At 38.8% G+C, this 26,073-nt stretch overlaps 2 protein-coding genes across 3 annotated transcripts in view; one reads left to right on the forward strand and one right to left on the reverse strand.

Moving 5' to 3' along the window:
- Nucleotides 1–14,697, forward strand: part of LOC106955203 (disco-interacting protein 2 homolog C) — a 174,151-nt gene extending 159,454 nt beyond the window's left edge. The window contains exons 40-41 of the transcript XR_001426521.1: nt 11,956–11,967; nt 14,687–14,697. The gene's annotated coding sequence lies outside the window, so the exon portion shown is untranslated. The remainder of the gene's footprint in view (nt 1–11,955; nt 11,968–14,686) is intronic.
- On the reverse strand, nt 1,868–25,918 carry zmynd11 (zinc finger, MYND-type containing 11). 2 transcript variants are annotated; one of them, XM_015045247.1, is made up of 16 exons: nt 25,732–25,918; nt 21,932–22,067; nt 17,700–17,859; nt 15,735–15,758; nt 10,888–11,049; nt 10,320–10,397; nt 9,167–9,259; nt 8,413–8,500; nt 7,705–7,760; nt 7,515–7,592; nt 6,403–6,521; nt 5,358–5,703; nt 4,576–4,650; nt 3,682–3,960; nt 3,414–3,599; nt 1,868–2,983 (listed from the first exon to the last, which is right to left on the reverse strand). In XM_015045247.1, the coding sequence occupies exons 2-16, from the start codon at nt 22,060–22,062 to the stop codon at nt 2,861–2,863; spliced, it is 1,998 nt and encodes a 665-aa protein (XP_014900733.1). In that variant the 5' UTR covers nt 22,063–22,067; nt 25,732–25,918; the 3' UTR covers nt 1,868–2,860. The 2 variants fall into 2 exon arrangements, with proteins under 2 accessions (XP_014900733.1, XP_014900734.1); XM_015045248.1 differs by lacking the exon at nt 15,735–15,758.
- Between the last annotated feature and the right edge of the window lie 155 nt (nt 25,919–26,073).

The following is a 26,073-nucleotide window of genomic DNA, read 5'->3' on the forward strand; positions in this document are numbered from 1 at the left end:
CAAGGAACGGTTGAAAAGTCAAATTAGCCAGAATTTTTTTTGTAGATTTATCAAATCTAAGCAAAAAATAAAATTTTGGAGTTTAATTTTTTAATTTTGGAAATTTTTGGTCAATTTGAAAATTTTCAAAATTCAAAAGAAAATTTCACGTACATTTCTGAGATTATCGTAATCTCAATTTTATTTGGAAAGATTAATTTTCTAGAAAAAACATCTATATTTCTGAATTTCAAAAATCAAAATTTCACATTTGGAAAGTATTTTGGGTTTCAAAATTGAACATTTTTAACCTTTAAAAATCACATTTTTTTGTTAGAAAATCTCAGATTAATTTAGGAAATTCTGATGTTTCTCTAGTGAATTTCCCACTTTTGTAGCTCAAAAGTTTCCTTGTTTTTTTGGCAGAAATTGACTTTTTTCCCCTACTTCCATACGCCGTCGTACGTTTCATCAGCATCATCCACTGTGGCAGGTAAACTGTTTCTGGTGAAGCTGGTTTCAGGTTTTCATCATGAATCCATTAATGAACTCAGAATAAGGAGAACTGAATCACACCGACTTGTTGATACATTTATTTCCCCCATGTTAGCACATAGAATATATTTATATACATATTGCTAGCTAGAGTGTTGGGAGCATAAAAAAACGTTGCCTCGGTTAATGATAGTTTACATGTGAACAGAAGAGCATGTTCTACGAGAAGCGAAAACAAAGGAGACGTCACACTGATTTTATTCCTGGTGTTTGTACTTTGAGTACAAGGAGAATTCATGTAATCACACAGTAATATTTACAGAAATACCCTGGAATAAGAGCAGGTAAAGTCCGGGTTAAACGACTCACTTCTTCCAGCTCGAAACCTTCCTGGGTAATAAAAATCCTCGTACTGCATTCCTCAGATGAGTGCAAAAACATTTTCTCTTTACATCCGGGGAGGAAAAAAACGGAATAAAAACAAATCCGAAGTGGAGTCACATACTTGATTTCATGCAATAATAAAAAAAAAGAAATGACATCAAAAAGGTTACAAACACGTATGAAAAGAAGTTTAAAAAAAATGTTACAGTTGGATGGAAGAATATAAAAAATAAACCGAGGGGAAAGTAAGTTGTGTGATGTGTAACAAAATGGTGTCATCAGCAAACGGTGAGTTTGGAAGGACAGGCTCGTTTATTCAACTTCAAAAACAAAAAATGCTGAAATATTTTGACTTGATGAAGGTGCAACAAGATAAACGTCACTACGGCTGATATGACAAACGTTGTACATTGTACAAAACTAGAACTAACAGTCATCGAAGATCTCTGAAATTAAATGAAATGTGGATTTAAAGTGGGATTTACTGACGTATTTACACGTAGTGCAACGATGAAACAAGTCTGCGGGTCGTTGGACTTTCTGAAAGCCTGCGGAGAACTCTGACCAAATATTCTGAGAACATAAAATCCAGAATTTTATTTGAATCTTAACTAGCTGTGGCTCTTGCATTATTTTTCCATGCAGACAACAACACTAACTATGTTGTTTCTGCACATTTAATTAACATTCAACAAGAACATTGTCAGAAAAACAAACAGGAACTGGAACTGAAGAAATTTCCGTCCACGACGCAAAACGTTTCATCGTCTTTTACAAAAAAAAATTAGATGAAAACCTAAATAATCTGAGGAAAAAGGCAACAGGAAAAATTAAATAGGTAGATTTTTTTCACTTGATCATCAGTTAAAATAAGAAAAAAAAAATCACAATTTGGCAATTTTATTGCCTCTTTTCCGTATTAAAACACTGACACATCCAATTCAGGCGGGGGATAAGTGTTGAACGCTCATGTTTGCATAAAGTTTCGGTCCATCTCTCCTCGTTTTTCTTCTTGTTTTCGCAAAAAAAAAAAAGAAAAAGAGGTGAAGCTATCGACATGCATGTTGGCCTCACTGGCAGAAAGGAAAACAGGCACCAACAACAGCAGAACGCAGTGAGAAAGTCTTTAACTAGCGCACACCACGAGAAAAATGACACTGATGACATTCGCAAAAATATACATTTGATCGTCCAGGCAACGTGTCCGATCTTCTCAGGTAGGTTCAGCAAACCGGGCAGAGGGGATTAACCGGGCAGTTTTAGATTGTTAAACGAGTAAAAGTGATCCAATTAGACGACTTTTATAAAATTCTCCAGATTTAGAGTAATTTGTAAACCTTTTCTTTACCTTCAGACTCAGAGAAACAGTCTAGTCAGCCGAGAAGCCAAACTGGTGCATATTTATACCATTTATGATAATATTAATTTAAAATAAGGGGAAGATTTACTTGTCAACTGGCTTTAAAAGTTGACATTTTGACCCTGTTCCCAATGAATGATTGAGGACAATAAAATTTTAGGTAGACATGATAAAAAGGTGCATCCACCGCCATAGATTTATATAAAACTAAAACAAAAAAAAGATCCAACATGACTTTAAAATCTGTAAGCCGAACCGCTGACAGCTCAGGTTGCTACAGATGAAATCAGAGTTTGTTCAGCAAGGACACAAAAAACCCCAAAACATTTTCTTTTTAAATCCAGGTCATAAAAGGTTTTCTATTAATGCTCACTTAAATAGACGCAACATCAGCATTTCGTTAAAGAAAACGTAAAAAAACAAAACAACAGAACATAAAAATCTCTGCAGCGGAGAAAACTTCACGATTCAAGAGAAAAAAAAAGAAAACGATGGCTACATTAAATAAAACGGGATCATTCGCCACGCAGCAGAAACATCCGGTCCAACCAGTTCCCAGGGAGAAACGCTGTGTGTGTGTGTGTGTGTTGTTCACTGACTGAGGGCGGGAGCCAATGAGGTGTGAGGAGGGGTGGGGCTTGTTCATCTCTTCCTGCGGCAGGTTCGTTTGTGGTCTGCGTGCCAGTGCTCCTGCTGACACTTGATGGAGCAGTAGGAGGTGTTCCAGCAGCAGTGGTACATGGCCTCCTCTTCACAGTTATAGCACTGAAAAACAGCATTTCATTATTTATTATTAAAATTACACAGTTCTTTATTTAACCAGCTCAGCAACAAACTCAAAGAAGCATGGAGTATGTTAGTTAAAGGTGCAGCATATAACAAAAACAACCAATCAGAGTCAGGAGGAGGGGCTTAGCACTGCCAATCAAACTCATGTACTTGCTGCCAAATGTGCTAATGGCAGAGAACGGTGGCCATGCTAAGTAGCATTAGCACTCATGCTAGCTGAGCAAGCAGAGAGCAAGAGGGGAGGATGAGCAGCGCCATATGGAGGATGATTGACAACGCTAAGACCAGCCTCCTGGCTTCGGTCGGGCAGCGGGCCGACCGGAGCGTCCGTCGGGCAGCGGGCCGACCGGAGCGTCCGTCGGGCAGCGGGCCGACCGGAGCGTCCGTCGGGCACAGACTGACTCACCCACTGCTTCTTCTTGGTCTGGGAGATGAGCTGCTTGTGTTGGGCCACCAGCTTCTTCACCTCCTCCACCAGCTCCTCTTTGCACTTCTCCTTCACCTGTTTGCACTTCCTCTCCATCTCCGCCTGGACTCCGGCCACCGCCTTGCTCACCGCCTGACGTTTCTCCTCCTCCATCTCAGCCCGAAGCTGCAGGAGAAGCACAAAAATCTGTTTTTTAGAGTAAAGAAACGATGGGTTATTTCTGGGAGAGCTTCAGAACCAAGCGGACCTTCTCCAGCGCCTCCCTGACGACGCGCTCCGTCTCCCTCTTGTTGTCGGCCTTCATCATCTCCTTGACCTCGCCGAACACCTTGCTGTACTTCTCGTGGCACATGTTGTGGCACGGCCCCTCGCTGTTGGTCTGCGTGCTGCGGTGCAGCATGCGCGGCGAGCCGCCGCTCGCCTTCTTGGTCTGCGTCGATACCGACAGCTTCTCGGGTGGCGGCGGCGCCGACGACACCGGGATCTCCTGGCTGGAGCTCACCGCCTCCATCTCCGGCTCCGGCTCCTGTAACGAGCGACCCGGTCCAGTTACAGAGCAGAACCCAGGGGCAGGGTCCAACATTTTTCTGCCTTTCACACTTTTCTTTTCTTTCCGTTTTCTGTTTGTTCTATTTTAAAGTCTTCATTTTGTTATGAAGTCTAAAAAGATTCTTGAAAAATCCGTAATAATTTCCCTTTAAATTGTGATTTAGGTGCTCAACAATCTGCTGGACATTAATTTGTCCCAGAAACCATAATATTGTCATTTTGAGACCATATATTTTCAAACTAATATATTGATAATGGCTTAAAAATGCAATTAAATATCAGGAAACTTTTCTAGTGAACAATTATCACTGGAACTGGAAGACATTTTAAATATCCAAGATAAATATAAAAAACAAAACAACCTAAAGGAATAAATAAAATGCAAATAAAAACTAAAGACAACCAAAATGTTAATGGTTTGTTATTAATATTTAAGTGACTTTATATTTAAGTCATATGTTTCCCATTTTAGTAAAAATTGTCTGTTCATGTTGGATATTTCATCCCAACCACAGATTTTTTTTCAGTCTTCTGCAGAAAACCTTTCAGATCATCAATAAGTCGGTTTGTAACAAACAAGCTGCTGACTTACACTGGCTTCCTCTTTGGGTTCAACGATTAGAGTCCTGCGGCTTTTCTTCGCTTTGGGCTCCTGGCTGCTTTTCAACTGAAAAAAAACAAAACATAAATCAACAAGATTATTCTACAGAAGGTCCGTCCATTCGGATCCGAGTCTCGGGTTCTTCCCTGTTTTTTACTCGGTTCTTTATCACAGCAGACAGTTTAACGCCAAGCAGCAACTCTGGGTGTAAGTTCAATTTTTAATAAAAAACAGCATTTTCTCCTCTTCAGGTTGCTACCACATAGAAAACACTTGTTAGAATTTTCTAGACAGAAAATGTTTTACCAAATTCTATTAATTTGGCTGCATTTTATTACAACTGGACTTAAATGTGTCATTTCTCTTTAAGTAAATAAACTAAAATGAACTCCAACAATCAGATTAGAAGTTAAACTAACAGTCTTGTTGTTTATAACTCTACTGGCGTTTTCAGTTTTGATGATTCTCAGTAAAATAGTCCAGAGTTGAGCTCAACAATGCAGGAAGTAATGCAATATGTCTGCAACCACAGACATATTGGACAGTACCAAATACTGTTGTTTTACCACATGGTGGCGCTGTTGGATCTGTTTACAGATATTTATAGATGGTTGCTTTGCAGTGAGAATTCAGATCAATTCAGAGTCAAGTTAAGCTGCATTTCCTATTTGTCTTGGTCATTATGCTAATTAATTTATGACTCAGTTAAAAACAGAAATAAAACTGTAAATACTGATCGTAATTATTCCATTTATTTCTGTGACCCGACTCACGTGGCGGATCTGCTCGTTGCTGGTGGACGAGATGCTGGACTCGGCTTCGTCCGTCCGCTCCGGTCTCTGCGTCCTCCTGCTGGCCGCCTCCTCTTCGCCCTCTTCTTCCTCCTCTTCCTCCTCCTCGTCTTCCTCCTCGTCCTGCTGCTGCTTCCGCTGGTTCTGGTTCTGCTGGTGCGGCGCAGGGCTGTCCTCCATCTTTGTCTTCCAGAAGCGGCCCTCCCTCAGGAAGCGCTGGTACACCTCCAGCTCCTCGCACGCCTTCTTCCAGCCGTTGCTGCGCTTCACCTGCAGCTGCTGGACGCTCACCTTGATGTCCTGGATGTTCTCAGACGGGATCCACGCTCTGCGGACCGGACCAGAACCAAACACATATGGATCAACGGGACCAGACGAGGAAACACTGCCGGAGATGCACCGATCCGATATTAAGATCTGTGCCGATCCCGATATTTTAAAGAGTTTTGAATCAGATATCAGTGACAATGTTCCAAGATCTATTCGGTCTATTTCTATGCTTTGTGCTCTGAGTGACGTCTTGCTTCATTATTCATCTTACATTATATTTAAAATTCAAATTCTAAAAGTGTGAAACAAGTCGGAATGTTTTTAGAGCAGCATTTGTGTTTGTGGGGCTATAATTGCTGTGACACAGTCACATCCATACAGTTGCCTAAAAATGAGAAATAAATTCACTTTTATTATTAATTCACTTTTATTATCAAAACACGACTGTCTGCACTGACTGAACAAATTAAAGTTGTGTTTACATGTTTCATCTTCTTCTTTTAAATGAACCATTTTATGTCGGTTCAGCTGTTTTTATGAATCGATTAGGCTGATAATAGACGTCAGATATCGGTATCAGAAACAGTGGATCGGTGCTGGATCGGTATCAGAAACAGTGGGTCGGTGCTGGATCGGTATCAGAAACCCTGGATCGGTGCTGGATAGGTATCAGAAACAGTGGATCGGTGCTGGATAGGTATCAGAAACAGTGGATCGGTGCTGGATCGGTGCATCCCTGTGTGTCAGCTGCTCTCACCTCTGGTGCTGGTGGCCAAAGAAGCGAACATCCACCTGGTTGTCTTCCCTCTGCAGGACTTTGGCGGGCCAGTAGCCGAAGCCCTTCATCTTGGCCCAGACCAGGTCGTGGCTCGGAGTCTGCAGAGGAAACAGAAACAGAACTTCAGAACCGCTTCTCTGCATCTGAAGCAGTCGTTTCAAGTATGAATAAAAAAAATTTAGCACATGAACTTTAAGCTTGTAGGGCTGCAACTAACGATTATTTTAGTAACTGATTAATTAGACAAAAATAAAAAAAGACGTGTAAATTTTTTACTTAATCACTTAAGTCTTTTCTATTCAATATTTGAATAACATTAAAAGATGCAAAAAAAATAATTCAATTCCGTTTTTTTTTTTTTTTTGTTTTTTAAAAAAAACAAAAAACTTTTTTATTGCTTTTGCAATAACACATCATTCCTTCAGTGAATTTGAACCAAGTAAATATAAAAAAAATCCACTTGAGTTTTGGGTAAAACTCAAGTTTTGAAGTTTTTATCTTAACTTCAAAATGTTTTGACTTCATTACTGCTCTGAATATGTTGCTTTTTCAGTAAATGGCCTTTTTTGAGTTTGTATACCCCAGTTATTGATTAAAGATCATTAAATTGGTTGATTATTTCAACAACCAATGAATCACAAATAATCTTCTTAATCATTGCAGCCTTGGTACAGCTATTTGTGTCATAGTCAAATATTTTACTCATTTTGATGGATAAAATACCAGTTTTGGCAAAATCAATTAGCTGCGGCTGAAGAAAACTAGGAAGGAAAAACTAGCAGAAGAACTTATTTTCACTAAGTTTCAGATAAATGTTCAGTTTTAGATGTTCATGAGCTTTAAAACAATGTTAGAACATTTGCTCTTTTATTTCATCCATTTATTTTATCTCAAAATGTTTTTAAATTTAAATTTCATCTCAATAAAGCACTAAAAAACATTGTCCTGTACAATTCTGCATCAAATAAAAAAGAAGAAAGAAAACAGCTAAACTTTAATGTGATGCGGCCGAAAACGTGAAATATTTAACGTTTGTGGTGCTGCTGTCAGCAGGGTTACCGTGGTTACAGCTTCGGTTCGGTTCTACTCACACAGGGATAACAGAACCAGTTTTCTGGCCGGGCGTTCGACAGGTAGAAACAGTTCTTACACAACACCAACTCGTTCAACTGCAACAGACAAGAGGCAAAAAGGAAAGGAGTTTAATGTAAATATATATTTTTAAAAATGGACACGTTGAAGCGCCGCTGCTCCGAACGTGAAGGAGAAAACCCAGCGTACCTCGTGGCATGTGTCGCTAAACAGCAGCCGTGCGATCTCCGCCTGGTCGCTGTGAACTGCGACAAACACAATGAGACAAAACGCTAAAGTGTTAAAAATTTATCTGTTGCTTCCAACCAGCAGTTTTACAGTGAAGATAATAAAATAATCCAAATTATTCGCAGATTTTATTGAGAGTTCATCTAAAATACTTGAAAGAAAATTCATCCTGGGAAGCTTTAATACTAATAGCTACTTGACCTGCTATTGGCTGGATTTGCAAAGCAGCCAATCCAGGAGCAGCATTTACTTTCCTTGGAGCCGATTGGCTGAACTGAAGACTACAGGTGTTAGCTTCTGTGGTCGCGCCAAGATGGCTTCCTCTGAGCGTATTAATGCATGTTGAGGTTTATTTGGCCTATTAACTATGAAAATAGGCAGTTACTGTTCTATAGAGACATTCATGTAGAGATCAAGTATTATACCTCAAGAGTATGTGAAACTGATTCAGTTTTTATCATTTTTACTGATGAAGCTTGACAAAGCTACCATGATGGTCCACTCTGATCACTCAAACATTGTGATGTTGTCTTCATTTGCTTCCTTGGGAAAGAATAAATACTTAAAAGATGTTTTTAATCACATATTTCAGCTCTTAGTGAGCGGTTATAGGTAAACATCGGTTATCAGCCGTAGAGCAGTATTAGTTCCTGGGAATTATCAGAATACCTCCATACAGGATGGCAGTGTTATGAACGATCATCTGAGCGTCAGCTTTGAACTCCTCGAAGGTTTTGTATTTTCCTTCAGTCAGATTCTGGAACAGAAGGAAACACATGGAGACAAAACCGACAGAGAGAAGAACATGAACGGAGTGAGACTGTGTGGGTTCGATGACCGACATGGAGAGGATCAGGAGAGGGCAGTGTGTTTATTAACACACAAACACACACACACACACACACACACACACACACACACACACACACACACACAGAGGTCTGGGCAGGAAGCCAACATTTTGCTGCTCTGATGTTCCACTGATCAGAACCCAAAGACCCAGTTCCCCCAGACTACAGACAGAAACACTCCCCCCAACACCACCAACCGTTTGGTTGTTTCTATAACTGATGCTTATTTTAAAACTGAATTCAAACTTTACAGTATTTTTCAGTGAACAAAATGTGTAATGAAAAGGAAAAAAAAGTTAAATATCTCAAGGCTCAAAAGTAAAGATTTCCCGACTCCACGTCTGAAACCCATCGCATTTTTAAAATCTCTTCATGTAGAGATTTTGGTTTTCTGTTTAATAAGAGCAAAGGTTTCACTGACAAACTGAAATCTTCTTAAAATGGAAAATGTTTGGTAAACATAAAGTATTTATCTTTTAATAATCATGTTTGCTTTCTGCATAGTGAACCACCCAGTCTGATCTGATGATGGTTGATCTGTATTAGGAACCAATCAGACGGTGCAGTTTTACCTCGTGGATGTTGGAGACGTCCAGCGCGGTGTGGATCAGCCGTTTGTACATGGGGTGTTTAGTGTCTTTGCCCTTTTTGTTCAGATCCACTGCCTGCAGAGCAGAGCAAGGACAGGCAGGATTTACTGTGAGCTCGTAAAAGGAGCCGGACGAGCCGACGGGGAAACGGAGAGGAGAGTTAACGATGAGCTTCACTGCTCCTTCACAGGGGAGAAATAAAATGGAGTCTAATGTGGAAACAAAACAAGGACGCTCGATTCAGGCAACCTGATGGTTATTGTTGGAAGCTGCACTGCTGTAGAGAGACTTAAATCCAGCTGAAATGTTTAAACTGATTCATTTTCTGGGTTTTATTCATAAATTAGTGGAGAGAAAACAGCTGGATCTTACCATTACCAACACCAATAAAATGCATTTTCATTTTCACATGTGCTGCTTGTGGAAAGTGTCTCGACATATTTAATTTTTTACATAAATTATGTAATATTGGAGTTTGAAACACATTTCCAAAGTCTATAAAATGTGTCTCAAACTATTTTCAGCTGATTTCAGCATTTGCATGTTTAAGTCAGTCTGACCTTTCTAATATTCACTTTATAAAACATCTAATGAGGAAAAGCAATAACATTTCACTTTATGAAGATTTAATGAGTGATGTCAGCCTGTACAGCATCCATCTTGTTTTACAAGGATGTTTTACTGCTTGTTTTTTGTTAGATTTTGAAATTAGGTCAACTAATTCAACTAAAAGGGAAGTTGAAGTAAAAAAAACATTTTTGAAAATATTTTCTGTAATTTGTATTTTCTTTTTTTTTAAAAAGAAAGGAGGAAAAAATACCTAAAAATCAGAAATTGAAAAACCTGAGATTGTATTTTTAAAGCCGCATCATCCAATCCTAAAATCTAATGAGCCTGTTTGTAATCTAACAACTAAAAATTGGATGAAAAGCCACAGATTAAAACTGCTGGTGTTTAAGAGGACAGTCCTCACTAAATCCATTAAAAGACTTCTGATAACAGAAGTGGGCAGATCGAGCAGAAAATGGAAAAGATTACTTTGCACTTCCAGCTTCAAGAGCAAAATAACATTGATATGCAAAACATCAGGGGTGTGAATATTGTGATAACAGTTATGAATATTAGCATTTCTTACCCTCTCTTTCATCCGCTGGATGATGAAGCGCAGGTATTTACACATCTCCTGTTTGTTCAGGTTCTTCTTTTTACTTCCCTGAAGGAGGGAAAAGGACAGAAGACGCTTTAAAAGGCGACTCCAACATTTTAATAACTTTTTTCCAACATCATCACCTTCCACTGACTCAGATAGCAGCTCAGAGAAAAGACTTCAGTACTTCTGGCAGTTTAGAAATCACTCAACAACTTGGCAGCAAAAGGAACCAGAACCAAGCATGGAGAAGTAACATCCAGTTTTTATGGAACAAACTTCTAGAAAACTGCAAAACTGCTGAAACACTGAGTTCCTTTAAATCAAGGTAAAAACCTGCTGGACAAATTAAATACTGACCAACATATTTGATGCGTTTTGATGATTTTGATGGTGGTACTCAATACAATGTAGCAGTTACTGGTTTCTGAATTGGTGACTATTTTTATGTTTTTATGATGAAAATCACTTTACAAATTTGATTTATTAATTGAAATCAGCTTCATGGATGAATTACATAAAAGTAAATAAACATCTTTATTATAAGGGCACCCACCCTGCAGACGACGCACTGCCAGTGGGAGCCTCCGTCTCTGGGTTTGCACTCCTCCGGCAGACATTTGAGATGATAGACCCGGAAGCAGTTGTCGCAGGGCAGGACGTCGCCTGGTAGGTGGCAGTCGAAGCAGTACCAGTCGTGGCTCTCCGCCTCCCAGTCCTGCAGAGGACAAACAGCAGAGAACCAGTCTGGGTGACCCCCCAGCCCGTCCACGGCCGAGCGCAGCAGGGAGGAAACAAGCTTCTCCTTCCTCCAAACTACAGCCGACATGTTTGTTCTGCTGGACGGGATTCAGGGTGTTTCTAAAACAACATCTATTTCCTAAAATCTGCTCTGATTCCTATCCATGATTTATTTTGGTATAAACCACCATTAGTGCTACATTATGAGGTATTAATTAACAGGAAGCGTTCTCTGATGTTAGAATATGCAACCAACTTTGACCAAAAATTGATTGGGAGTTAAATTTATGTCAAACAATTAGAAAGTGCTGCAATGCAACAAATCTGTGTCCTTGATTAAAACAAAAACAGATGGATGAGTAAATATTTTCCACTCTGAATAGACAAGAATACATTTTATCCTGAAAACTTTTGTAAAAAGCTGCAGAATGGAGAATTCTGTAATCATATATGATATAGAAACTGTTAATAGCAGCTTATTTTGGATCAATGTTAAAACTTAATACAATTCAGTGCTAAACAATTATGTTTCAGTAAGTGTTGTATATTTATCTAAACCTCTAAATCTCAGATTAAAAACCAGATAAGTTCATGTAAAACCTAAAAGAGTGCAGGTATTCAATCTCAGTATGAAAATAGCCACGCCTGAGTTATACTTAAACCTTGTAAGAACTTTAATTTGTTTCCATTTATTAATCATGACCGACCAGCACCGACACTGTGAAGTAGTTTATCAACGATAATCAGGAGATTTTCATGTCCACACACTCATCCCGCTCCAGTTCCTCCCACACAACGTCTGGGCAGATTTAGGAGCGGAGCGCCGGAAATTTGTAGCAAACTGCAGAGCTTATTAAAAACTAAATGAATTAATAAATCAGAGCTCTCCTGTGTTGTGCTTGTGACCTGCTGATGTAGCTGCTTTAAGGTTATAAACGCAGCAGCTGCCATGCACAAAACATTCTGCAAAGGTTTCTGTTTTTTAACATTTCTAAAACTGGAAAACTGGAAAAATGGCCTCATCAACAGAAAGACACCAGGATCTTTAGAGAGAAAGACACTGAAGTAGCCCACTCAGCAATCGAGATACGTTTTTACTGCAACCATGACAAAATGTGAAGCTTAATTAGTGAAAACTAAACCCAATAATGCCGTAAATAATGTATGACAAGGATCTGGAAGTTCCCAACGGAAAAATGAAACAGAGAAATCACACCTGTCTCATCTTCATTGCATAACTCTGAGACACAGAAAGTTGTAAAACGTAGCAAAGGGATAATGGAGAGGTTCCATTTTTGCAGCTTCAATGGAGCAAAGAATAAATTCAGATTTATTCTCATTTAAAAACTATTAAGGCAGTATTACACGAGTTCCAGGCACAGAGTGTCGTTTTATAGCACAGCCAAGTTACTAGGCTTCCTTCAGTTGTTAAAGATGCTATATATATATTAAGGATGACAAAATAAATTTGACTATAATTTATCGTCTTGAAATTGGGTCTCTGTCTCTTTAAGAAGCTCCTGCTCTTTCTGAAACTCCACCTTCAGGAAGTCATCACAACATGGCTCCTCCATTAACCCCTTAATAACATTTTTACCAACGTTTCACTGAGAAGTGGCTCCTATAATGGGCTCAGAAAATGTCTGCTAATTGCTGCTGGCTAGTCTGAAGGAGCTGAATGGGGGAGGAGCTGCAACATTCCTGGTAAAGCTAAAAAATACATGACACTGTCTCTTTAAAAGGTTTAAAATCCAAATCTATTTAGTCTGAAACCCACAACAGATTTCCCAGAGGACATCTACTTCCTCTTCACCAGTAATAGACTCTTCAGCAGCACAAACACTCGAAAACACGAGGATGGTCCTTCAGAGAGTCAAGAGCCGCTCTCCTGTTGCTACTCTGATCAAAGATAAGTGGCACACTTCAGAAACTGCAGCTCTGAGCCAAGGACACGCCGCCTGAGATCAAAGCGTTCATCAATGGACAGCACACGCACGGCCACTTCATTAGGTACACCTTGCTGGCATCGTATGCTTCATGGAGTATAATCAGCAGGGTGTGAGAAACCTCCGTCGAGGTGACATGGCCGCCTGGTGCAGCTGCTGCAGGTTGATGCCACCAGTGGTTATTAAAGCTCCTGCTGCCTTTATTCCACTGGAGATTTAATCTGTCAATAATCTATTTGCATGATTTCATTTTTCTTTTTTCTCTTTCTACCAAAAACTGGATGATAAAAGTTTTCAGTCTGGTGCTTTTTATTTGTCATCCCTGTTTTGTTTATTTATTTTTGGATATTTAAAATGTTTTCCAGTTCCAGAGTTAAATGTTCATTAAAATGTAAAGATTATTGATCTCTGAGAATATGATTTTACATTATTATGCCATTAGCATTACATTGCATTAAAATGGTCTCAAAACAACAATATTGTTTTTTATTACAATAACTACTGGGATAATTTATAATACAGGAAAATCATCCATAATGATCAGCGGTTTCTGAAATGTGCCATGTTCAAACTCTCATGAAACGTCGTTATCTGGTTTTTAATACCAGGTTTAAAGAAAGCGGCCTTCACCACGTTTAGATCAAGTTTATGAACAAAAACTAAAGAAATAACGAAACGCTCTCCTGAACGTGTCGGACCGATGCATCGTTTCTCCAACACACCAGAATCAAACGAACGACTCGTTACGACCTGATTGACCCGCTGCTGAGGAAATTCAGTTGTTTCCTTTAGGTGTGTTGTTGACCGAAGCATCTAAAAAAGGAAAGCAGCTTTCCAGGGCTGGGCTTGAGCTGAGCCTGCCATAAACAACCTGACGGCAGAGATGTGAAACACCTGCACTCAGTTTGGAATAAATTTAAGAAACAAACAGACGTCATCAGTGGATCTTTTTCAACTGAAGGAAAGACGGATAGAAAACATCGTTTTGAGGTTCTTTCAGGTTTAGAATATCCAAGACAGATAATAGTTTTAAGCAGTGTGGGAAAAAAAAACAAGAATAATATGACAAACAGCCTGACCTTTGACACCTAGCTTAGTGTCATCCACACTTATTTACCAGTTACATTAACTTGAGTAACTATTTTTGAAAAAATTTACTTTTAGCAGTATTTCTACTACGCTGTACTTTTTACTTTTGAGTAGTTTTATTATGAAGTATCATTTCTCTTAATTGAGTAAAATTTCTGGATTTTCTACCCACTGAATGAAAAAATGTTTTAACCAAAACATTCACCACAGACACAGACCTGCAGTTTTTGTTAAAGTTTCATCAGTTTTTTATTCAAAGAAACTGATTCAGAAAAAAATTATTCTGGCTGATTTTGTTATTTTTGTTACTTATATGAATTATTGTCGTCTTTGTCCTAAAATACCAAAATGTCCACTTAATTTATATTTTGATCCCCATCTTTGTTTCTTTGTTCATTAAAGTATTTAATTGACTTCCTCTTGAGACAGGAAGTAAAGAGGTGACATGAAATTTATATCGCTTAGATTAGCCAACATATTATTTTATTTCAAAATTTAAATTAGCTGCTTAAAGCCAAAACGTTTCCAGAAGTAAAAAAAAAAAAAAAAGCCTGGCAACAGGCCGATGGGATTCAACAGGTTTTTAATGTTTGGACACAGAGCAGCAACATAATAATGCTTTAATCAATCAAATACAGGACACACTTAAAATAAAACAGCTTAATAGTTTGAAATACTCAGCAGTTTTTCAGAACCTGATCATTTTGGTGAAACCTGGACTCAACCCAACCTGGCCTGAGGCAGAGAGTTGAAACTTTGGTTTGTAAAATGTGTGTTTGGGATGGAAACGCAGCAGGTTTCTGATTGAGGAGCAAATATTTCTGAGGTCAGGCAGAGGATGCAGCTCAGGCCAGCTGGACTGAATCCAGGTACCGGCGGAGGGAGAACGGGCCTCCGGCCTCACCATCACACTCTGCTCTGTCCTTTCAGTGACTTCTCTCCTGAAATAACCAGCAGGGCGGGTTGCTAGCAGCAGGCAGAGACGGCTAACCCCTCCCACAGTCCCAGTCAGAGCAGAAAAAGCATGCCAGACAAGAGGCAAGATCACAGCAGGACACACTTCTTCTGAAAAAAACTACAACTACCAAGCTCACTGGGGATCGCTGCCGACCTTCAGCCAAGCTGGACCTGCATGACGTCTCATGATGTTTTGATTTGAATGATTTGCAGGATGTTTCTCCAGTGGAGAAGCTCCAGGTTTTGGTTTGATTTTAAGTCAAGCAGCAGGAAACCTGCAGGTTGGCAGCCAGATCCTGCTTCAGTAAAATCATCGCTCACTTTCAGGAAAAGTAGCCACAGCGCTGCGTCGGACCGTCGTGAGCTTTTTTACAGCAGAGCTGAATCACAGGGCCCAGCTTAAAGCTGAGAGGAAACATGCAGAGTCATGCAACTGGAGGAAATTTAAAGATTTTCCACCATTTTTTAGTTTTAAATCAACCAATGTGAATTTTTTCTGCAGCGTGCTGGGAAAAAAAAAAAAGATTCACTCCGATCCTTGACAGCACCGTTTGTGGCAGGACTGATTTCTCACATGATGATGTTAGTTGGGGGGGGGGGGGACAATGGGGGGCAACAGGGCATCAAATGAGAAACAAACCCTGGTTTGAAACATCAATGCAGGCCTTACCTTGCTGCCCTCGGCTTTCGGCTCCTGTGATTGCAAGTGATTCAGAGAGGAGTGTTTAAATGATGCTAACACGACTGCAGCTCCTCTGGACATCACTAGCATGACCTAAATCTGCACTTTTACACAATTATACATATATTTTATAAAGATGTAACTAAAACGACCTGCAAAATCCACTGTTCGTTCATGATAAAACAAAATGCAGAGATGACAAGGAGGTCAGAACAAACGTTTCTGGTTTTGGCATTAAAACTTTTCCTCATCTGATTTCTCAACATAAAATATGACAGGAATATTACCAGACCTCATAGACAATTAAAGAAATAATCAAACATGTTCATTATAATTTCAGAGAAGTCGTCAAATTGACCAGGTTTTGTTAAAGTTTAAGTTCAGCTGAGTTGTCAGTAGTAAATGTAAAAATCACAACCAAGAAACAAAAACATGAAGGAAGAACTTTAGGAACAGATTTTAAGTACAGCGCCTTGCTAAAATACTCAACCACAAACTTTTGTTGTTTATGTATTTTGTTGGGATTTTATGAGACAAACTAGTGAGAAGTTGTGAAGTGTAAATTAATAATTCTTTAATATTAACTAAATGTGCTGGTTCCAATGGCAGATTATTTCACCTACAAGACATTTTACTATAAGTGAAATAATCTGTCAGTTTACAAGTATTTTAAATCAACATTTAAGGAATTATTGATTTAAAATAAGCTTGTGTATCTTTGTGAAAAGTTACCCTGCAAGTTACAAGACTTGAAATAAGACAAAACTAAGACACAAAAATACTGTTTGCAGTGCAAAAAAACAATTTTCAATCATTTTGTTTCCACTTTTTATCACATAAAATCCCCTTAAAACCATAAATTTTGTGGCTGTCTTGTGTTTTGTTCTAATTTCTCCAACAGAACTGATTTCTGCGCTTTGTGTCATCTCTCCATTTTGTTTTGAGACGTTTATCAGAATAAAAGGAGCTCAAGGACGATCTGCAGCGATTTGCTGGAGCGGAGACTCGTAAGGCGTGTTGACAGATGGCCTCGCGCCGTCTGCTGCGCCGTTCGTTACTCATCAGCGTCTACGGCTGCAGCAACAGGACTGCGACATCTGCAGACGTCGCATCTGCCCCCACATCACTCTCATATGGAACAGATTCATTTATGGTGACGGAATCTCAGGTATCTTCACCTTTACGGTGATTTTCACTGAGAAAATTTTATAATCTTCTGTTTTCAGGTATTAAAAAGCCTACAGACACGACTAAAGGAGCCAAAATATTGATATATTTATGAATTAGGGATGCACTGATTCACTTTTTTAACTTCTGATGCCGATATCTGAGGCTTAGATACAGAAAAATCTGTGTTCAAAGGCTTAAAACCTTTTTTTAATGTGCTGAATTACAAATGTATGTTAACTCTGTGCCAGTGCAACACACGTAAATACACCAAGAGCTTCAATAGCTTGGGTCAAACATTTAAAAACAACTTTAACTTGTAAAATAAATAAAGAAACTGAAACGGGAAGAAACAACAGGTTGTTTATTTTGGTGAAAAGTAAAAATAAACTGCAACAAACCTTTCAACTGGTTCAGAAACTCCAATTAGAAATGCTGAATATAATGTAAAGTAAATAAAGCGGGACGTCACTCAGAGCACAAAGTATAGAATTAGACTGAATAGATCTGCTCTTATTGGATTAGACACATTGTCACTCATATTTAATCTAGATTTTTTTATTCCAGGATCGATACAGATATTGATATCAGATCAGTGCATCTCTAATATAAATCAAGTTACTCTAACCAGTGAAGCCTAAACTATCTCACCAGATAACGCTAAACCATATGTGTAAAAGGTTATTATGATTAACAAACAGAAATAAATAAGTAAAATGTGTTTTTTTTCTATCATTTTGTACATCCTTTCCCCCGGTAACCTCCAGGATCCGGTTTTGGACTCACCATCTCGTCTCCAGGCAGCCAGTAGCCCTCCTGCTCGATGCCGGCCTTGGAGCCCTTGCAGCCGACGGTGAGCGTCTCCACCACCAGCCCGTCCTTCACCGCCAGGCTCAGCTGCCGCGCCGTCTCCTTTGGGTGCATGCCGAACACCCGGCTCAGGTACCTGCAGAGGCCAGAGCCAAGACAAGGCCTTCAACATGCTGCGCCTCGAAGGCGGGGCTAAGTCCAGCCAGGCGTTTTCAACAGGATACCGAGGAGATTAAAGGATTTCCCAAACATGCAAGAAAGCATCAAGACAACATGAGCGAATAACATTATAACATGCTAACTAAAAAAAGTTACATTTTACATGATTCTGTACCTTTAAAAGAAACAAATACAAGTTTTGAGATTGAAATGTTGAGGTCGCTGCATGTGGGTCGCTCTCTTTGCAGACTGCTGATTAACAAAAGGGCCTATCCAAAACCTGCTTTTAACTGCTACATCAAGCATAAAAACTACTTTGTGTTGTACCAAAAACTTTCCATTTTAAGATTTTATTAGTGGAAATCCTGTTCTAAAAAATGAAACGGTATCCATGTGGTGGGTCAGATTTGTGTCATTCTTAATCCTCTAAAAAATCATTCCAAGGACTGCAAACGGGCCCCTCGCCGCGCTTTGAGCGCCTCCGTTTCATCCTTTAGAGCGTTCTGCCTCTCAAAAAAAATTGTGATTTGTAACATTTTGGAAATCTCAGAGTTATGAGAAGAGAGAGAAAAAGTTGGCAGAGTGCATCAGCTGGATTAGAGAAATCATAAATATACAACATGTTCTTTCAGCTTCAAAATTTTATGTGCAACTTCTTTCTCTCTCATTTTTTTAACAACGTTCCTGCTGGACAGCTGAACTTTACTTTTAAATTCTCCTCCGATTCCTGCAGCTGCCTGCTGATGTGCAGGGAACCTCGGTGTGAAAGGTCACGGACCCTCTGCTGTGGCCTTGAGCCGGAAGGTCGCCGTCTGTGTTTGGTCGTTAACAACGTGAGAAAAGAGCAGAGCGAGCCTCATGGCTGGACCCGGGTCAGCCAAGATTACAGAACGAAACGGTCCGAACGTCAGGAAGCACCAGGAAATGATTCAAGCCATAAACAGGTGAAGTCTGATCGTCTCCTGCAAGCAGCCGATTAACACAGAACCAGAAATAAAGCAGCCAGACTCTGAATCGCCTGCTGTAAATGTGTGTTTGTTGAGTTTATGTATCGTTTCATGGCCTCACGTTGTTTGATTGACTATTTTCACATTAAATGTTGCATTAACTGCATTTAATCGAATGAATTACTAAATGGAAAAATCAAAGCAGAGTTTCGTGTTTTGTCAGGAGTTTGCTCCAAAGCTGTTGTTATCCAAACCAGATAAGAGGCGGATGGATACAAAGTTAAAGTTTTATCACAGTATTTTGTGACAATATTGTACTAGCATAAAAGTGACAATATTAACAACTTATTACTTCTTTTGATGCAACTTTTGGTACGACATAGCTCCACAAATCCTCCTCTAAAAATCAGATAACAAACTTCTTTAGGCCACCAGTCACAGAAAGAAATGTGATTTAAATCCCTAAACTGCACAGATGAACTACATTTAATCATATTTTCTAATGTTTTAACATCGACTGATGATCTCAATGAAAAAGAAAAAAAAATGGAAAAAGTGGTAAGACTAACAATCCCCAAAATACAGACAATTTTAGGAGGTTTTAAACATCATTAATTGAAATTTATTGTGAAAAGAATTAATTTTAATTCTTATCCTGCAAAAACGCAAAATCCTACCAAGTATCTTTTGTCTCATTCCTAAACCAAATATCTTCATAAACTTTAAAAAAAGACAAAACTAACTTACAAGTAACTGTTCAGGAACATATAGGAGCTGGTTTCAAGTAAATAATTCATTAATATTGATGAAAAGTTCCACTTCCATTGGCAGATTATTTCAAAAGAGGAAAATGTTTTGTTACAAGTAAAATAATCTGCCAATGCAACTAGAACATTTTCACCAATATTAAGTAATTATTGACTTAAAATAAGCTCCTATATCAGGCTGAAAATGTATTTTTAAGTTGATCCACTTCAAATAAGACAAAACTAAGATATTAGCACTAGAAAAATACTTGGTAAGATTTTGTGTTTTTGCAGTGTCTCTTGATAAACGGTACGATAAAAACCCACCCCTAAACTAAACATGACAACAAAAACATATTTGTTTCATTTAGCAACATAAAAACCTGTATGTGTGCTCTTCTTCTTCTCAATAAAAACCCGGTAGAACATCTGCAGGTAACTGAACCTTTTTGGTAATAAATAACTAATTGATCTGAAGCTGTTTGGTTGGCTAGCCGGTTAATCATTCTCCCACCGCCACCCGTCGCCCTCGGTTCCTCCAGAGCCGACGTAATCACCGCCACCTCGCCAGCCGCTGAGCTCACGCTGAAGTTAAGCTGCAGAGGGGCGAGATAGGGCGGAGGCCGAGAGAGAGAGAGAGAGAAAGAGAGAGGGGGGGGCTATCCGTTGCATGCCGCTGCGTACTGTTGCCATGACAACAGCCACTCTCCGCCGACACTCATTTGGCGAGCAGCCAGCTCCCAAGGTGCTCGCCAACTTGCTGAAAGCGTTTGGTTTGGTCTGCAGCAGAGGAGCTGTTCATTAATCTGGACGCTGAGCCATAAAGCATCAGAGCGGTGGAGGATCATCAACCCGCCACTTAGGGAGGAAGGGAGGGTGATGCATTATGGGATGGATGAGCCTCATGTTAGCAACGCAGCAACAAGTATTGATCACCGTTTTAGTGGCTTCTTTGTCTGATGTTTTTAACCTCATGTTGCCAAGAGAAGGAAAAAGTTAACCAACCGGAAGCAGCTTTTTGGAGATTTCTCCAAACATTTTGAGTTTGTAGAAAATCCTCTTCAATTTTTACCTTTTAAAAGCTTTAATAACGGGATCTGATCTGAACCTTCAGAGCCACATAAAGTCGGCTTTCTATCGGCTGATGAACATTTCCAGGATTAAATAACTAATGTCCCAGCAGGATCTAGACAAACTCATTTATCTTTAGTCGCATTGATTCCTGCCACAGCTTCTTCACAGGTCTGCCTTAAAAAAAAAGAACTTTTCACTAAACCCAGGAAGATGGAGCACATCACACTAGCTCTAAAGACGTTAACATGCTGCTGTTAGTTTATAAATCACTGATCGGTTCAGCACCAAAATGCATTAAAGATCTGCTGTTGTATCAACCATTCAGATCATTCAGGTCTGCAGGATTTGCTCCACACATCTGGAACAAACGTCCAGAAAACTGCAAAACAGCTGAAACACTGAGTTCATTTCAATCAAAGCTAAAGACCCACCTGCTCAGAGCTGCTTTTAGTGGTTTTAAATGGACCAACAATTGTTTAATTAATGTAAATTAGAGATGTATGCTTTTAGGAAAGTTTTCCCCTGTAATGCTGTTATGTAGTAATGTTTCTTCCACTCCATTAGCTCCAACATTATTTAATATTTTTCCAAACATTGCTTTGTGATGCTAATTTTGCCATATATCAATGACATCTGCAATTTGATAGACTCTGCAGCTCTAATGTAAATTATTAATTTTGTTTCTTCAGCAATAAATTGACAATAAACACCGCAAAGAAATATCTGTACTCAATACAGGAACATCTAAAAAAAATATTGTGGAAGAAGTTTAATATTTCAGAAAGTAATATACAGATTCATTAGAGTGAAACATTTCAAGACTTTATTTTCTGTAACTTTGATGATTACTGCTCATGGATAATGAAAACCCAACTTCTTTTTCAGTTATTTTTATAAGATCTAATGTGACAACAAACACTGAACTCTTCAACATTTGCAGTCTATCTTGTCCTTCATTAAAGTTTTAAAATCTGAAACTGAGCAGAACATTAAATGCAAATAAAATCTATGTCAATGGACCAACACTGGACCAAAGTTTTAAATATGATTCAAAGTTTGATCTAGAAGGTGAATGCTCTGCTAATCCACTGTGTAATCAAGTTCTAGCAACGCCATGTGTCTTTGTCAAAAACCACAAACTCTTCTAGTTCCTGCAACGATCAACTAAAATTCAAAGTTCTGAAGTTTGTTGCTTACAGATTCGGTAGAAATAAAATTGCTCAAGCAAATTAAAAAAAGAAAGCATCTGCTCCACAAGCCAGCGTGTCTGTGATGAACTTACTTGGAGATCCGGTCCATGTTTGCGATTTGTTTCTGGTTCCGAATGACTTCGATGGCTTCCCACACGTACTGGACCACCTTAGGATCCGCCTGCCTCTTCCTCACCACACGGGACATGATCTCCTTATTCATCACAGCTTTAAGAAAAACAAACAACACAGAATCAGCTTCTGTTCAATCACTTGAGTGTTTTAAAGCCAGAATTGGCAAAAACAAAGAAAAGGAAACCATGTTTCTGAGAGTAAGAAGGCAACCAATAAGGACAGAAACAGATTATTCTGTTTTGGCATAAAAAATTATTCATATACTGGGTTTTATTCCCAACTAATGGGCTGCAGGACAAAGAGACATAAGCTGCATTTCTATTACAAATGTGCACAAATCTTTGTTGATATTCTGCCAACGTCATAAAAACATTAATTTCTAACTGCAGTGTTTCCATGAAATAAGAAACATAATTAAAAATTACATGTGAATAAAAATGTTCACACTATAAAAAAATACCAAGCCATCATTCTCCAACCACTTTGTCTTGTTGTTTGTAGTTTGCACCAGTGGCAACACCTTGTTGTTGATCATGTGACTCACGATGCAAAAAAGTGTTTCCATCACAGTTTTGCAAAATAAACCAATTTCCATACAACCATAAAGCCACTTCATCGTAGCGGCAAAACTCAAAGACATTAGTTAAATTGGTATTTCCATTAAGCAAATTTATTTTCAACCTGTCAAATTTTGACATGTTTATGGTTTTATTTTAGTCATTAAATCCCCACAGAAACGTAATTATTCTTCTCACCCCAAGAAATCTAACAGAAATGTTACAGCCTGTTGTTTCAGCTCCTTTAATGAATGTTTTTTTAGTCAATGAGTTCAAATTAAATAAAAGTACAAACAACAGATCTGCTTCAGGCACACAGTTGAATTTATTATGGAAATCAACTGTTTGTTTCTAGTCTGAAACAAAGTGGCCCTAATAGGCCTAAAAGTGTATTTTATACAAGATTACAATACAGAGTGGATATAAAAATATAAAAACAATGAACACTGCTGCTAAAATGCCAAGAAAAAAAATCATTATTTTAAAGCGGAAAATAAAATAAATTTATTTTTCTGGCTTTGTAGAGACAACAGTCTCTTCTTGAGTCGATGCTTTGGGATACGGCAGGATGATAAAAGTTTTTTCAGACAAAGAAAAACATCCAAGTGCTGATAGATTTAGCAAAAATACCTTCATGTTTCCAAAAAGCAAGTAGGAAAACTTTTAATGGTCTAAAACCAAGTGAACAGGAACTTCTATAAATCTGAATCATGACTTAAAGCTCAGAAGTGGCCTAACTAAAGTCCAGAAGATCTGAGGTGATTTGATAGCAGCTGAGATGTCCTCAAGTTCAGACAAATTTTAAGTAATTTTCCAAAGAAAAGTTTAGTAAGATTCACATTAATGCAATATTTCTTTTTTCCCCTCCTGAATTAACTGACTGCTGTCTAAATAAAATGTACAGGTTTTTGTCACAACAGGAATACGTTCACTTTTATCTCAACTTTACATAAAAACAAATCCTTTTTAATCCCTGTTTCTCCACACCAGGCGCACATTAAACCGAAAAAGAGTCCATTCGTAAAGACATGGTTCTCAGCAGAACTTCCTTCCTGTGTTGCAGAGGGCTGACCTAACCCAGTATCTTAAGAAATTCAAATCCAATTTCATGCAACGCTCCTCTAAACCATCCATGAAACCAAAGATGCCACTTCCATAAATCTCAGCCACAAGCTACACATAAAAATAGTTAAAGCGTCTGATTGCCCTGAAGAGCAGCGAGCCTCAGTGGAGATGTTTAACAGAGCAGGAGGCAGCGACAGGCGCCAACAGGGATGAACATCCTCACACTTTCTGTCAAGGAAGAACAAACTACGGTTTACAGAGACGAAAAACAACATCTGAGTTTAGGAGACAACCAGTTTAAGACAAAATAAGCTACTAAAGTCTAATCATAACCTGGAAAATGTGACGATTTTGAAGTTTTGTGCAAATTTTAATCTAGAATGTCTTTAAAGGAGAAACTATTTTAAAGTTACTGAATCCAATCATCTAACTAGAGAGGTTTAGGAATGATCTCCACAAAAACTAATATAGATTAAAATATAAGAGACTATTTTTCAAAATAATATCAATTGCATGTATGAGCTTTAGCAAAATAAGCACCGGTACTTTACAAGATGCCATCATCTTGTAAAGTATATTATTATTATTATTGATTTTTTTAACACCTTTTGACATTTTGTGTGAACCTTAAAGCTGCTGTTGCACTTGTATTTCCACTGTGTGGAACAATAAGGGATATTTCTGTTCCATTTGTCTAAATTAAGCAACTGTTTTTTGGACTAAACTACCTGTCACCGACTGGTTGAGGTCTACCAATGCAGATAATTTGGGTCAAGAAATCAGAACAAGCAAGACATCAATCAAATAACTTTCAAAACTGACACCAAACAGCCAAGAAGCATTTTGTAGGAATCATTTAACCAACTTTTCTTTTAGCTCATAATTGACTAAAACTGTAATAAAGCATGTGACAACTTGGTGTAGACAAAGAGTCGCATTAAAAACAGAGATGAATTGATCCTAAGTGAGTTCATCAGAGGAAGGATGGATGAATAATGATTAGAAAAGCAGGACAGGTGGGTGGATGTACAGAAGCGTGAAGGGATAAATGGATGGATGCATAAACAGACAGATGGATTTATAATGTGGTGCAGCTCCAAGAAGGTCTTGGGTTTGAAAATGAATGGATGAATGATGTGTCTCTTCTATAATAGAATGATAACAGAGTAATGTGTTGGAATAAAAGTATTTTCCATGCTTTGCTTTTTTTTCATCTGATCAAACCCACACTTTTCTAGCCTGTGTTTGGAACCATGCGCTTAAAACGGGTTTGATTTTTCATTTGATCAAACTAAACAACCAAATGACCCCTACGGAAACATTACCAGGTTTTATTGATTACAGAAATGACTCTCATTGACTCCCAGTCATCAGTGATATTCTGTTCAACCAGTCCGGCTGTCTGTCAGCGTTAAAGTGTGCAGCTGCAGGTACAGAGTTTGGCACCACACTGACCATTAAACCCGCCAACAGCAAGATTGATGATGTTATTTACACCAACTGACGCCTTCTGGGACTGCAAACCTCGGCGGTTCGATATAAAACTGTGACATAAAACCAAACTATTAACATTTTTCCTCGACAACAGTCTACAGTCATCACTTGAACCCCTGGCAACAAAGAGGCAGCTGCGGAGGCCATTAAAAAGCTCGGTGTAGCTTCTGCTAGCTAGCGAGCTAACGCCTGAAATCCGAATAGTCACGACAAATATATACTAGGGAATGAATAGTTAAATTCCCTGTGTTGCGGATATAAACAATGGCACAAAGTGGCCTCAAATAATGACAATGTTAAAGGAGCAGCAACGTTTTGCCAGTGAGTTATTTATGTTTTTGTTAGCCAAGCCAAACTGATATGTAGCACTGTTAGCCTCAAAGCTAACAAACTTATCAGCAAACGTTGCCAAAATGTATAACCAAAGGAAAGGAACATATTTAAAGAATATACTCGGAGTAGTTTGTTGTCACAAAATTCCCTCGGATAGAAATGTGCTAACCTGATTTGCTTTAGAGATCCCCGTGTGCACAATCCTTCATGCTAAGCTAACGGTGCTAGCGCCTGTAGCTGCTGTCTGTCTGGTCGCGCAGTGTTTGAGTCACTGAGCCATTTTTCACCACAATGATCACCAAACTCACCTTCGCCACGGACAGTGGCACTAACACACGGTGTAGCTGACAAAAAAATCCCAGAAGGATGGAACACCAGGCAGCTTACATCAGTATTTCTGGCGCACCGGGCTGAAGATGGTGCTTTTTGTCCAGTTTGCCACCGTTACAGCAGCGCTGGGATTGGGAGGTAAACACAGAGAGGAGCAGGTGAGCTGCAGGGAGACCTCTAGTGGTGGAACAGCGCACATATTATGGCTTAATATGTGCATATTGAGCAATATAAAACCACATATTATGTGGTTATAATTCACAGCACAAATATCCTGTTTTTACATTACAAAGCCCTCTGATCAATTCAGTTCTGTCTAG

This window comes from Poecilia latipinna, unplaced genomic scaffold (assembly GCF_001443285.1).
Source record: "Poecilia latipinna isolate Pla-1442-1.1 unplaced genomic scaffold, P_latipinna-1.0 Scaffold715, whole genome shotgun sequence".
Classification (NCBI taxonomy): domain Eukaryota; kingdom Metazoa; phylum Chordata; class Actinopteri; order Cyprinodontiformes; family Poeciliidae; genus Poecilia; species Poecilia latipinna.

Excerpts from the sequence above, each read along its gene's own strand:
- zmynd11 (XM_015045247.1), bottom strand. The coding sequence starts at position 22,062 with ATGAATAAGGAGATCATGTCCCGTGTGGTGAGGAAGAGGCAGGCGGAT. Across the intron at positions 7,593-7,704 it reads TTAGCGACACATGCCACGAG|TTGAACGAGTTGGTGTTGTG; the intron begins GTACGCTGGGTT and ends TGTCTGTTGCAG. Across the intron at positions 4,651-5,357 it reads GCAACGAGCAGATCCGCCAC|TTGAAAAGCAGCCAGGAGCC; the intron begins GTGAGTCGGGTC and ends GTTTTTTTTCAG.